Consider the following 14,104-nt stretch of genomic DNA (forward strand, 5'->3'; position numbering starts at 1 on the left):
AAGGCACTTAACCCTAATTGCTCCTGTAAGTCCCTCTGGATAAGAGTGTCTGCTAAATGTACAAATGTGGTGTCATCTTTGTTGCTGTCTCATGCAGCCTTTAGTAGGCGATGCTACTGTACCTCAGGGCTTGAATCAAGTTTCAATCAGGTTTGCTTTGCACTTATGGAACTGTCCATGTCTTGTTCACTCTATAGGTGTGAACACTGGCATTGGAAAAGCCACTGCTATGGAGCTTGCCAGGAGGGTTGCAAGAGTAATCCTGACATGCCACATCCAAAAGAAAGCTGAACTTGCTATAAGTGATATAAAAAGGATGTGAGAATATTATGAAAATCAATTATTCCAAATTTGTTTTCAAATATTCATTAGTGAGATGTACCATTAGAAAAAAATGATATGCCTGTAAATATAGGCCTAGCAAATTGTTATTTGTATTTCAGAAGACGGGCACCACTGATGTGGTGTACATGCAGTTAGACCTGGGGAGCGTCCAGGCAGTGCATTCTTTCACTGAGACCTTCCTGAAGACAGAGGCTAGACGGGGTCTGCTCATTAACAGTGGTCATATTGTAATAAAAAGAAGACATGAGTGGAAAAGGGCTATTGGACTGTATTGCACCATCTCTGATTACTCTCCAGGTCTGGTGGCGGATGGGCGCACTGCTGATTGCTTTGCTATTGAGTTTGGGGTCAACCACCTCGGCCACTTCCTGCTGACCTGTCTTTTGCTGGACCACCTGAAGGAGGGCACTGAGGGCCATGTAGTCACACTGGGCTCCATGGCATATTGCTGGGGAAACATTGACTTTGATGCCCTTGTCACTAATAAACACCTGGGCACCGGGAGGTACAGCTGGCAGTTCTTCCACTCTTACTGCTAAAGCAAACTGTGCAATGTTCTCTTCAACCACGAGCTGGCCAAGAGGCTGAAGGGGACCAATGTCACTTGCTACGGTGTTCACCCAGGTTGGTCATTTCCTTCAAAATGATTACATGGTATGTCTGTCACAATGAACAACAACGAGTCCTTCCCATACTACCTTGRCTCACCTCTAAATTAGAAATCTAGTAACTAGAAAACTCACTCTCACTTCCATTAGAGGTTCCACAGGTCTCCTTTGAGTTAGGGAAGACTGCTTTCAGTTACTATGCCCCTCAGTCCTGGAATGGCCTATAGGTCACTCTAAGACTTAATTATTTGGTCCCAAGAGGTGAATTTAATAAAAAATGTAACCAATGGAAACTGCACTTGTTTTTTATTGATAGTACATATTAGTTTATACTGCCCTTTTGAATGTAACATAATTTATTTGAAATGTTGTAACTGTAATTTTGTAGTGATCGTGCTTGAATTGTTGCTCACATTGTTTGAACTGTTGTTCTCAGGACACCTTTGGAAATGAGACCCTGGTCTCAATAGGTTCCCCTGGTTAAATTAAAGTTAATAAATACACTCTACAAGTCATGGGTTACAGGCTAAGGGTGTGCATTATCCTGTGTTGGATAGTTATCAGTTCAACTGTGTTCTTTCAATTAACTCATATCTCTATTATGTTTGGCCCATGTAGGAGTAGTGAAAACGGAGCTACCCCGAAACTGCAGCTTGGGGCAGAAATTCATCATCAAGCCAATACCCAGACTGTTGTTCCTGGATCCAGAATCCGGTGCCCAGACTACACTCCACTGTGCCCTCCAGGATGGCATCGAGCCCCTGAGCGGACGTTACTTCTTCTGCTGTGCGCCGCAGGACGTGGTTGCCAAAGGCAAAAACTACGCTGTCGCTAAGAAGTTATGGGAAGTTAATGAAAGTGGCCTGTTTTAAGGTGGCTGAGTGGCCTGTTTTAAGGTGAAGAAGACACTTTTACACACTGGTACAAGATTCAACCACTCACTTATGGACAATTAATTTTAGCAGTTTGCCCTTCACAGAAAATGTAATACATAACATTGAATTGTTAATTTTCCCTATTTTTGTCCCCCCAGACACATTATAAAAGGAAAGGAAAAACATTAAGTTGCGTATAATAAAACTAAACCAAAATGTATTGCCTTTTAAAAATTCTGTTGTATTATGGTGCCATTTCATACAATTACGATTTGAGGCTTTTGGTATTGTTCAGTCAGTGCTGAGAAAGAAATGAACAATAGCTGGTGGTTTACAGATCTTGGGGAAAATGCACCTTGTATGACTCAATTGATTAATGTGATTAATGTGACAAGAAGAAACTGCTCATACCTAACCATTGATGTTGGTGACATTGATATCCACCTGTTTGTGGCGTGTCTTGTATTGACGATGATGAGTAAGTGTACCTAGGACAGGTAAAAATGTATGTAGCTCTAGTAGAAATGGTTTGGCATATTATAATAAAAATGATACATGTGATTGATTGGCGTTACCTTATTGTCATCACTGTAAATTCAAATAGAATAGGGCTCTATCGGATATAACACAGTGACTAATTCCAGCATGTTACCTACCGCACAAGCAGTGTTGGAAGCTACTCTGAAAATATATAGTTTACCAAGCTACCAATTATTTCACACTGGAAGAAGTTAAGCTACACTAAAGCTACCCTTAAGAAATATATAGTCTACTTAACTAAAGTTTCTTAGATTTTTTTTTCAATGCTTTGTGGAAATACATCTGAAATGTCGTAGACTACAAATTGCAAGAACAGATCGCTGTAGTCAGATGTTAACAGAATGTGTGATTTAGCCTACTGAACACAAAGTGAGAATTAGGGAGATCTGATGCTGAAAAGAAAGGACATTCCTGCCTATTTCACCTATTTTATTTTAGCAAAAGTAGTAGTGTTTAGTTCCAGTAGCTATCTATGCCACTACATGGCAAAAAAGTCATTAACAACTGAAATCACTACTAATATTTGAATTTAGTTAAACAAGTTACTGCAAAATGTAATTCAATTACTAGTTTAATCAAATGTATTTATAAAGCCCTTCTTACATCAGCTGATGTCACAAAGTGCTGTACAGAAACCCAGCCTAAAACCCCAAACAGCAAGCAATGCAGGTGTAGAAGCACGGTGGCTAGGAAAAACTCCCTGGAAAGGCCAGAACCTAGGAAGAAACCTAGAGAGGAACCAGGCTATGAGGGGTGGCCAGTCCTCTGCTGGCTGTGCCGGGTGGAGATTATAACATAACATGGCCAAGATGTTCAAATGTTCATAGATGACCAGCAGAGTCAAATAATAATAATCACAGTGTTTGTAGAGGGTGCAACAGGTCAGCACCTCAGGAGAAATGTCAGTTGGCTTTTAATAGCCGATCATTCAGAGTATCTCTACCACTCCTGGTGTCTCTAGAGAGTTGAAAACAACAGGTCTGGGACAGGTAACACGTCCGGTGAACAGGTCAGGGTTCCATAGCCGGAGGCAGAACAGTTGAAACTGGAGCAGCAACACGACCAGGTGAACTGGGGACAGCAAGGAGACATCAAGCCAGGTAGTCCTGAGGACTAGCTACTACGCGGCATATAGGATCGCCATACCGAGAGAGCAGGAGAGAGAGAGAGAGAGAGAGAGAGAGAGAGAGAGAGAGAGAGAGAGAGAGAGAGAGAGAGAGAGAGAGAGAGAGAAAGAAAAAGAGAGAGAAAGAATTAGAGAAAGCTAGTTGAATTACATGTAGTTCACTTCTCTCCAACAATGCACACTAGTGAATGTAATGGGCATTCGCATGTAGTGTAATTAGACTGCATACTCGAACAGATTACCTTGTATACAGTGCATTTGGAAAGTATTCAGACCTCTTGACTTTTTCCACATGTTGTTACTTTACAGCCTTATTCTAAAATGGATTCAATATTTTTCTTCCTCATCGATCTACACACAGTACCCCATAATGGCAAAGCAAAAACAGGTTTTTAGAAATGTTTGCAAATTTATTACAAATAAAAAAAACATACCGTTTACATAAGTATTCAGACCCTTTGCTATGAGACTCGCAATTGAGCTCAGGTGCATCCTGTTTCCATTTATCATCCTTGAGATGTTTCTACATCTTGATTGGAGTCCACCTGTGGTTAAATCAATTGATTGGACATGATTTGGAAAGGTACACACCTGTCTATATAAGATCCGTAAGGTCTGTCTATATAAGAACTTGTCCGTAGCACACAGAACCCGCTAAAGGGATCAAAATTGACAACATCCGGTGAAGCTGGAGCGCGCCATATTCAAATTACAACATTGTAATATTAAACATTCATGAACATACAAGTGTCTTACATCATTTAAAAGTTGAACTTCTTGTTAATCCAACCGCGTTGTCAGATTTCAAAAAGGCTTTACTGCGAAAGCATACCATGTGATTATCTGAGAACAGCGCCCACACCAAAATACTTTTCCAAACCAGCACAAGCGTCACAAAAGTAACAAATAGCAATAAAATAAATCACTTATCTTTGAAGATCTTCCTCTGTTTGCAATCCCAAGGGTTCCAGCTACACAACAAATGGTCGTTTTGTTCAATAAAGACTTCTTTATATCCCAAAAATGTCAGTTTAGTTGGTGTGCTTGATTCTGTAATCCACTTGTTCAACATGCATACAAACGAATCCAAAAAGTTACCAGTAAAGTTCGTCCAAACATGTCAAACGATGTTTCTAATTAATCCTCAGGTACTKTAATATCTAAATGAATGATCAAATTTAAGACAGAGAATAGTATGTTCAATAGGGAAGATAAATAACGAAGAGCGTGRACGTCATTCACACGCTCAACAAGACTACATTTCTAATGAGAGACACCTTGGAAAAACTACAACTACTCTGTCATTTTTCAAAAAACAAGCCTGAAACCCTTGCTAAAGACTGTTGACATCTAGTGGAAGCRATAGGAACTTTAATCTGGGAGCTATTTATTTGTATATCCCATAGACAAGCATTGAAATGGACTGTGATCTCAAAAAAACTTTTTCCGGATGGATTTTCCTCGGGTTTTCACCTGCCATATCAGTTCTGTTATACTCACAGACATTATTTTAACAGTTTTAGAAACTCCAGAGTGTTTTCTATCCAATGCTACCAATTATATGCATATCCTCTCTTCTGGGCCTGAGTAACAGGCAGTTTACTTTGGGCAAGTCATTCATCCAAACTTCCGAACACTGCCCCCTAGCCCTAAGAGGTTTTAAATGGAAGATGTTTGGAACCACCAAGACTCTTACTAGAGTTTGCCGCCCAGCCAAACTGAGAAATCAGGGGAGAAGGGCCTTGGTTAGGGAGGTGACCAAGACCCCGYTGGTCACTCTGACAGAGTTCCAGAGTTTCTCTGTGGAGATGGGAGAACCTTCCAGAAGGACAACCATCTCTGCAGCACTCCGCCAATCAAACCTTTATGGTAGAATGGCCAGACGGAAGCCACTCCTCAGTAAAAGGTCTAATTAAACCAAGATTGAACTCTTTGGCCTGAATGTCAAGCTTCATGTCTGGAGGAAACCAGGCACCATCCCTACGGTGAAGCATGGTGGTGGTAGCAGATGTTTTTCAGCGGCAAGGACTAGGAGACTAATCAGGATAGAGGGAAAGATGAACGGAGCAAAGTACAGAGAGATCCTTGATGAAAACCTGCTCCAGAGCGCTCAGGACCTCAGACTGGGGCGAAGGTTCACCTTCCAACATGACAACGACCCTAAGCACACAGCCAAGACAACGCAGGAGTGGCTTCAGGACAAGTCTCGGAATGTCCTTAAGTGGCCCAGCCAGAGCTCGGACTTGAACCTGATCGAACATCTCTGGAAAGACCTGAAAATAGCTGTGCAGCGACACTCCCCATCCAACCTGGCAGAGCTTGATAGGATCTGCAGAAAATAATGGGAGAAACTCCCCAAATACAGGAGTGCCAAATTTGTTTACATCCCTGTTAGTGAGCATTTGCCCTTTGTCAAGATAATCCATTCAACTGACAGGTGTGGCGTATCAAGAAGCTGATTAAACATGATCATTACACAGGTGCACCTTGTGCTGGGAACAATAAAATGCCACACTAAAATGTGGAGTTTTGTGACACAACACAATGCCACAGATGTCTCAAGTTTTGAGGGAGCAGGCAGTTGGCATGCTGACTGCAAGAATGTCCACCAGAGCTGTTGCCAGAGAATTTAGTATTTTTAGGCCTATGGGAGAACTAGAGCACAGCAACCGACATGTTTGTGAGAGTCTCACCTTTCCACAGAAAAGTGTGTACCCCAAACTGTTTGGATGCTACTGACAGAAGTTGGAGGTTGGCTGTACCAACTACAGACGAGTCCCAAGACGCTTGTGGGAGGTCATAGAGCAAAACAGAGAGCACCATTTTGTTCATATTTCCGTAGAGGGGTCATAAACTCTACTAATTAGATTTCCAGGGTGAGGCGAGGAAATAGACTCTAGGGCACAGGTGTCAAACTCATTCCACGGGGGGCCGAGTGTCTGCGGGTTTTCGCTCCTCCCTTGTACTTGATTGATGAATTAACATCACTAATTAGTTAGGAACTCCCCACACCTGGTTGTCTAGGGCTTTATTGAAAGGAAAAACCAAAAACCTGCAGACACTAGGCCCTCCGTGGAATGAGTTTGACACCCCTGCTCTAGGGGATTTTAATGCAGTCATCTCGGTTTTCATTTGAAGCATATTTTTATACATCACTTGTTCGTTCCATTTGCGAAGACATTGTCAACTTTTTATTTCTAGTCAACTTTGTTCTGAAGTTATCAGTGGTCACAGAGAGACAGGTAAACCATGTGATTCAATGCTTAGCGGAGATCTTCTGTGTATAAAGTGACACGGGACGGCAAAAAAAAAACATGCAATGATGCACTTAACTGTTCTATGAGTGGTTTGGTGCAGCCATCAGACCTGCCTAGTTCAATTWAAAAAATGTAAAWGATTTTTTTTTTGGTGAAACAGCTCTGAGATTTAATGATGCTCCTACGAAGGTTCTAATTATGAATTTTGCCTTAAGAAGCTTTTGGTAAACTGGGCCCTGAACTTTTGCTTAGTCTCAGGGGGGCTCTCATTACTTAAAAACTACTCAACAATGTGGTTGCACCTGCTGCAACAGCCTTTGTCTGTGTGAATGGGTGAGCTGTGATCTTGTTAGATAATATTCACTCTCAATCATTAGACGGAAAGGTAAAATAAGATTATTCACACTTACCCCAAAGTATAATAATACAACTGAAGAAAAAAAACTACAATTTTAAAGTCTGTTTCGTGACTTAACGTGTGGACATGCAATATCATAAATGAACGTTAGAGGGTAGTGTTGATTATGGTACTAGGTATGTTCACCCTCTGAAGGATGAAGAAAATATATAGTTTACTTCCTGGAGGAGGCGGAGTCTTGAAATCACGCTGGGTAGCACCTGGAGTAGATGTTGAATGATATTGGTCTGGATTTTTAGAAAAGCATAAACTGAAACGAATTAGCGTAATATGTAGTTTTAATTCAGGCAATATTATATGTTAAAGTTTTGTTTTTACGACGTGTTGTCCAGTCTGCATACGTTTTAACAAGTTGACTAAGTTAGCTACGTTAGCTAGCTTGCCATGCTTTGCCGAAGGACATCTGCGTGACTGATGCTGGTAGGCGCTCGTTTATTTAATTGCCATAATCCAGTTTCCTCAAAGTTGACCATCCAGTCACAGTAGCTATAGAGACATTTATGTATTTTCATCTTAAGAACATGGGGACTTGGAATTTGGCTTGTCAGAGTTCCAGGATGTTCGTCAACAGTAGACTGTTGAATTTGGTATCAGAGTCAGACATGAGAGTGGGTTGTCACTTTGCGTCCTACCATTGCGCTAGTGCTCTCCTCTGGCCTAAGGACAGCAGAYCCAAACCAGCAGAGAGGTGGCGACGCAGTGCTATAACCAGCTCTGGAATGCGACACATGCCTGCTGTGTCTGAAGTAGTAAAGTACAAAGCCGAAGGTCAGTCTGAAGACATAAAGGATGACCCAGAGACTCCAGCCTCCAGAAATGTCTGGAGGAAAGAGACCTCAGTATCCCGGGAGAGGAAGCCCAATGCAGACAGCAGAGTATCATCTGAGTTCCAGAGAGGTGCCCCAATCCAACGGGAGAGGAAAGCAAATACAGACAGCAGAATGTCATCTGAGCTCCGGAAGCTCAGCCTGGATGACTTTCCAGAGGAATGTGAGAGGCTAGTGAAGGACTCGAGAGAAAGACTGTCCAAAGAAGAACACAGGAATTATGAGACATTGTTTGGTGTGTCTCCCTGTCTCCTGGCTCTCACCCAGGGCAGAAGGAATGCACACAGGTTGTTTGTGAAGGAGGGTGAGGCCTCTCGTAGGGCCTCTGTACGACAGGTGTGTGAGGAGGCCCATAGACAGGGTGTGCCGATCCAGAGGGTTAGTAAGAATGACTTGAACAAGATGTGCTCAGGAGGGGTTCACCAGGGCTTATGCCTACAGGCCAGTTGTTTGGGTTTCCTCATAGAGGACAAGACCTCCAAGCCCCCTGGGGACAGCAGTCACATCCCCATCTGGCTAGTCCTAGATGGAGTGCAGGACCCAATGAACCTTGGTGCCATCCTGCGTTCTGCATATTTTCTTGGGGTGGACGGAGTTGCTAGCAGTCTTCGTAACAGGTAGCCAAACCCAATATTCAAGATCTAACTTTGTTTTGTAAGACTAAGAAATAATTTATTGAGTTTATGGCTGTAATATGTGGTGTCTCTTTGCTTCTAGCTGTCCGTTGACACCAGTTGTGAGTAAGGCCAGCTCGGGTGTAATGGAGGTCATGAGAGTGTATGGCTATGACAGCCTCGCGGATATGCTGAAGGTACTGTACCTGTCCTAATGCATTTTAGCCTGGCCATGCACTGGTCAGCATACTTTCAGAATATCACTATTTGGCTTGAGTATTTTCTGAATGTGTTTTTACCTTTTGTCTTTACTGTTAGCTGTTTTGACCTACAGGTAACTGCCAAAACAAAGGAAACACTTGAGTAAATGAGGGATGAAAGTACAGTGGCTTCAGAAAGTATTCATACCCCTTGACTTTTTCCACATTTTGTTGTCACAGCCTGAATTTAAAATTTAAAATGTTGAATTTTTTGGTCACTGGCCTACACACAATACCCCATAATGTCAAAGTGGAATTATGTTATTTAAACCCCTTTTGTTCTGGCAAGTCTAAATTGGTTCAGAAGTAAGAATGTGCTTAACAAATCACATACGTTGCATGGAAGGTATCTGAGTTGGGCAGTTTGGATGGTGTATTGATACYCCCAGTATCTACAAAGACACAGGTGTCCTTCCTAACTCAGTTGCTGGAGAGGAAGGAAACCACTCAGAGATTTCACAATGGTGACTTTAAAACAGTTTTAATGGCTGTGATAGAAAACTTTGTACTTACTCCACAAGTTACTCCATTATACTAACCTAATTGACTGAGTGAAAAGAAGGAAGCCTGTACAGAATATGCATCCTGTTTGCAACAAGGCACTAAAGTAATACTGCTAAAAATGTGGCAAAGCAATTAACTTTTTGTCCTGAGTACAAAGTGTTTTGTTTGGGGCAAATATAACTCATTACTCAGTACCACTCTCCATATTGTCAAGCATAGTGGTGGTTGCATAATTGTATGGGTTTGTTTGCAATTTTGAAGGACTGGGGAGTTTTTCAGGAGAAGAAAGAAATGGAATGGAGCTAAGCACAGGCAAAATCCTACAGGAACACCTGGTTCAGTCTGCTTTCCACCAGACAATGGGAGATGAATTCACCTTTCAGAAAGACAATAACCTAATACACAAGACCAAATCTACAGTGGAGTTGCTTACCAAGAAGTCAATGAATGATCCTGAGTTAAATCTGCTTAAAAATCTATGGCAAGCCTTGAAAATGGGTGTCTAGCAATGATCAACAACCAATTTGACAGAGCTGATTTTTAAAAGAATCATGGACAAATATTTTACAATCCATGTGTCCAAAGCTCTTAGAGACTTACCCAGAAAGACTCACAGCTGTAAGCGCTGCCAAAGGTGATTCTAACATGTATTGGCTCAGGGGTGTGAATACTTACATAAATGATATCTCTGTATTTCATTTTCAATACATTTTCAAAAACATGTTTTCACTTTGTCATTATGGGGTATTGTGTGTAGATGGGTGAGGAAAAAACTCAAATGTAATCCATTTTGAATTCAGGCTGTACACAACAAAATGTGGAATAAGTCAAGGGGTATGAATACTTTCTGAAGGCACTGTACATTGAAAGCAGATGTGATTCCTAAGTTAAACATTTAACAGGGTCATGTATAAAATTGTCCAGTTGCCCATTATTTAGGCTACTGTGGGTAGAAGAAGAGATCTGTGACTTTGAAAGAGGGGTCTCAAAGGAGCATAGGGGGTTTAAAGGGTGTGTGTCACCAGAACTCAACGCAATTGAACATTTATGGGAGATTCTGGAGCGGTGCCAAAGAAAGTGTTTTCCATCAATAAAACACCAAATTATAATTTCTCGTGGTTGAATGGTGTTGCATCCCTCCAATAGATTCTACAAGTGTCTGAAACTCTATGCCAAGGCCCATTGATACTGTTCTGGATGCTAGTGGTGGCCTAACGCTCTATAGAGACACCATGTTGGTGTTTCCTTTATTTTGGAAGTTACCTGCAAACGTCAACTGTTAGGGGGTTGATGCTATTTGATAGTACTCACTAGCTGATGACCAGGGTCTGTTCTGTGCAGGTGAAAATGGCACAAGGCTGGCAGGTTATTGGCACAGTGGGAGCTGAAGCAGAGAACTCCCATGTTCCTGTCATGAAATGTTCCAAATTCCAGATGACCAAACCTACGCTTCTGCTGATGGGTAAGTATTTCCTGTGCGTGTCCATGGACCATGCGTGTGAGTTTTATTTGCTTTCGCTTTCCTAACTCCACCCTGCTGTGTCCTCACTCAGGTGGTGAAGGGGAAGGTTTGTCCCGGGAGCTGCGTCTGCAGTGTGAGGTCATGCTCACCATCCCATCCCGCAGAGATCTGCACCCTGGGGTCGAGTCCCTCAATGTCTCTGTGGCTACAGGTAAAGTCCACCACTAGACTATCTGCATTCATTGTCTCTGAAAAAGAAAAGAGATGGAATWCTTTATCTATGCTCTCATTCAGTGTGATTTAACCATCCCTTTTCTTCCCCTCCTCCCTTCTGTTCTCCAGGCATCCTGCTGCACTCTCTGTTGTCGTCCCGTAGAGGTGGCCATTGATGCCCGACTAAACTACACAACTCAATGTGTTTACTTTAGAGGCCCTCACTGGGCTTAATGACTGGATTTACTTAATCAATTAGCATTCAGGATGTCTGAGAGGCCTGGATGGCTGATTGATTGTGCTGGGGCAGCTGATGTGCCCTGGCTGTGCTGCACTGCACTGCTTTGGACCTTCATGCTAGCTACTTTTCTGAATGTAAACATAGTATGAAGTAATGAAAATAAATAAAACCTTGTCTACTCAAAGTTATAGCATTCTTTGCAACTTTCTAATGTTAGCCGCTTGGGATTTTAAGACTTTTGCACATGTGAATGTTGAATCCATAAAAATACAAATGTTTATGAGAATGTGGTGCCTGACGAAATAGCTGCTGTTAGAACGGGTCAGTGGCTTCGGTTCAGCTAAATTGATTGCAAATGCTGGTTTTGAATAGAAAGGGAGGGAGGGGAATGACCACAGGCTCTGGGCTATTGTGTCTGGTCAGGGGCTGTTTAAAATTGATCATGGGAACAAGCGGCTGCTATTGATAGGCAACATTTGTCCTTTTATCACTGTCAGAATTTAACCAGGGGGCTCATTTATAATTAATGTGCACACAAGAATTTGTTTGTGTGTAGTTTGAACATTATCACAAATCTTCAGGATTTATCAGAAGTTTAATTGTTAGGACTTGTTCTTTATTGAGCATATATTTAACAATTGCCTCAGACCTTATGCTTATGAATTAGATTTAATAGATTTACATATCTGTTTTTGTTACAATCTGAACCTATAATTACAAGGATTGCATGCTTACATCCATTGAAAACATGTTTTTGTGGGAATGTAATTATCTCTACAGTGTAAATACTCTTCCACAACTGTGCAGTGGTAGCTGATGATTCTTTCTATATAATTCATGAATAGCTTTATTGTGACCAGACCTATTTGTTAATTCCCAGTGTGCTGCAGTGCTTGGCCATACAGCCAGAGTTGAGGGGCTGTGAATTGGCCTGAGGTACTTGTTGCGTTTATATTTTTGTATAAATAACCATGTAAAGTGTTGGTCCCATGTTTCATGAGCTGAAATAAAAGATCCCAGAAACATTCCACATGTACAAAAAGCTTATTTCTCTCAAATTTGGTGCACAGATTTGTTCACATCCCTGTTAGTGAGCATTTCTAGTTTGCCAAGATAATCCATCCACCTGTGGCATATCTTTTTAATTTTTTTTATTCTAAATTAGTTTTACCCCCTTTTTTCACCCCAATTTCATGGTATCCAATTGGTAGTAGTTACAGTCTTGTCTCATTGCTGCAACTCCCGTACGGACTCGGGAGAGGCGAAGGTCGAGAGCCATGCGTCCTCCGAAACACAACCCAACCAAGCCACACTGCTTCTTGACACAATGCCCATCCAACCCGGAAGCCAGCCGCACCAATGTGTCGGAGGAAACACCTGGCGACCTGGTCAGCGTGCACTGCGCCCGGCCCGCCACAGGAGTCGCTAGTGCGCGATGAGACAAGGATATCCCTGCCAGCCAAACCCTCCCTAACGATGCTGGGCCAATTGTGCGCCGCCCCATGGGCCTCCCAGTTGCGGCCGGCTGCGACAGCCTGGACTCGAACCCAGAATCTCTGGTGGCACGGCCTTAGACCACTGCGCCACCCGGGAGGCCCAGGTGTGGCATATCAAGAAGTTGATTTAACAGCATGATCATTACACTGGTGTGCCTTGTACTGTGGACAATAAAAGCCCGCTCTAAAATGTGCAGTTTTGTTACAACACAATGCCACAGATGTCTCAAGTTTTGAGGGAGAGTTCAATTGTCATGCTGGCTGCAGGAATGTCCACCAGAGCTCTTGCCAGAGACTTTAATTTAATGTTCAGTTCTCTACCATAATCCGCCTCAAATGTTGTTTTTGTTGAAATTGGAAGTACGTCCAACCAGTCTCACAACTGCAGATCACGTGTAACCATGCCAGCCCAGGACCTCTACATCTGGCTTCTTCAGCTGTGGGATTGTCTGAGACCAGCCCTCTGGACAGCTGATGAAACAGGAGTATTTCTGTCTGTAATAAATACATTTTGTGGGGAATAGCATATTCTGATTGGCTGGGCCTGGCTCCCAAGAGGGCGGGCCTATGCCCTACCAGGCCTACCCATGGCTGCACCCCTGCCCAGTCGTGAAATCGATAGATTAGGGTGTAATGAATTCATTTCAATTGACTGATTTCCTTATATGAACTGTAACTCAGTAAAATATGTGAAATTGTTGCATGTTGCATTTATATTTTTGTTCAGAATAATTATGGAAAACAGGAGGCATTGTCTCTCTTAGCCCTACAGTTTTGATAAGCTCTGCACACTCGTCAACATGCACACTGTGAATTGGTGTTGATTGCTTTTGGCATGTTCAATAGTTATCGATCAAGGGGAAGCAGAGTCCTTTAGCTGACTGCTCGCCGGGAGCTGACACTATTCTTAGAGTAAGTCAAATGTCTAAGAGACATCTGGAGGTGGATTTCACAGGGCTATTGCTCTACTAGAGTTTGCTGCTATGGCATTGAGATAGTATGAAGTGGTAGCTAATCCACATGCAAATTAAAGTAAACTGTTAACATAACATTTTGTTTGGGTGTAAAGGGAAATGTCATTGGCTGCTGCTATTCCCTCTACTGTGAGCTCTAAACTTTCTGTTTCCGGGAAGGCGAGAATAGCTTCCCATGCCGTTCCATCTCCCGACTAAGTTTTACGGGTTCCAATTATGCTATTTTCTGTGTTTTTTTTGGCGCTGATCGTAACTGTTTTTGTATGTAATGTTTGCGCCATCGTTTCCTATGACCGGAAATTTGGACATCAGAACAGCGATAATCAACCTCGATTTGGAAAAAG

At 42.3% G+C, this 14,104-nt stretch overlaps 2 protein-coding genes across 2 annotated transcripts; both read left to right on the plus strand.

The window, feature by feature from the left end:
• The first annotated feature begins 470 nt into the window (after positions 1-470).
• On the plus strand, positions 471-1,825 carry LOC139022571 (retinol dehydrogenase 12-like). The gene is made up of 4 exons (XM_070449748.1): positions 471-546; positions 643-850; positions 887-969; positions 1,572-1,825. The coding sequence occupies exons 1-4, from the start codon at positions 471-473 to the stop codon at positions 1,823-1,825; spliced, it is 621 nt and encodes a 206-aa protein (XP_070305849.1).
• A 5,496-nt stretch (positions 1,826-7,321) lies between these two features.
• On the plus strand, positions 7,322-11,796 carry mrm1 (mitochondrial rRNA methyltransferase 1 homolog (S. cerevisiae)). The gene is made up of 5 exons (XM_024013051.2): positions 7,322-8,613; positions 8,714-8,807; positions 10,716-10,836; positions 10,928-11,047; positions 11,179-11,796. The coding sequence occupies exons 1-5, from the start codon at positions 7,670-7,672 to the stop codon at positions 11,223-11,225; spliced, it is 1,326 nt and encodes a 441-aa protein (XP_023868819.1). The 5' UTR covers positions 7,322-7,669; the 3' UTR covers positions 11,226-11,796.
• The last annotated feature ends 2,308 nt before the right edge of the window (positions 11,797-14,104 follow it).

This window comes from Salvelinus sp. IW2-2015, linkage group LG20 (assembly GCF_002910315.2).
Source record: "Salvelinus sp. IW2-2015 linkage group LG20, ASM291031v2, whole genome shotgun sequence".
Taxonomy (NCBI): Eukaryota; Metazoa; Chordata; class Actinopteri; order Salmoniformes; family Salmonidae; genus Salvelinus; species Salvelinus sp. IW2-2015.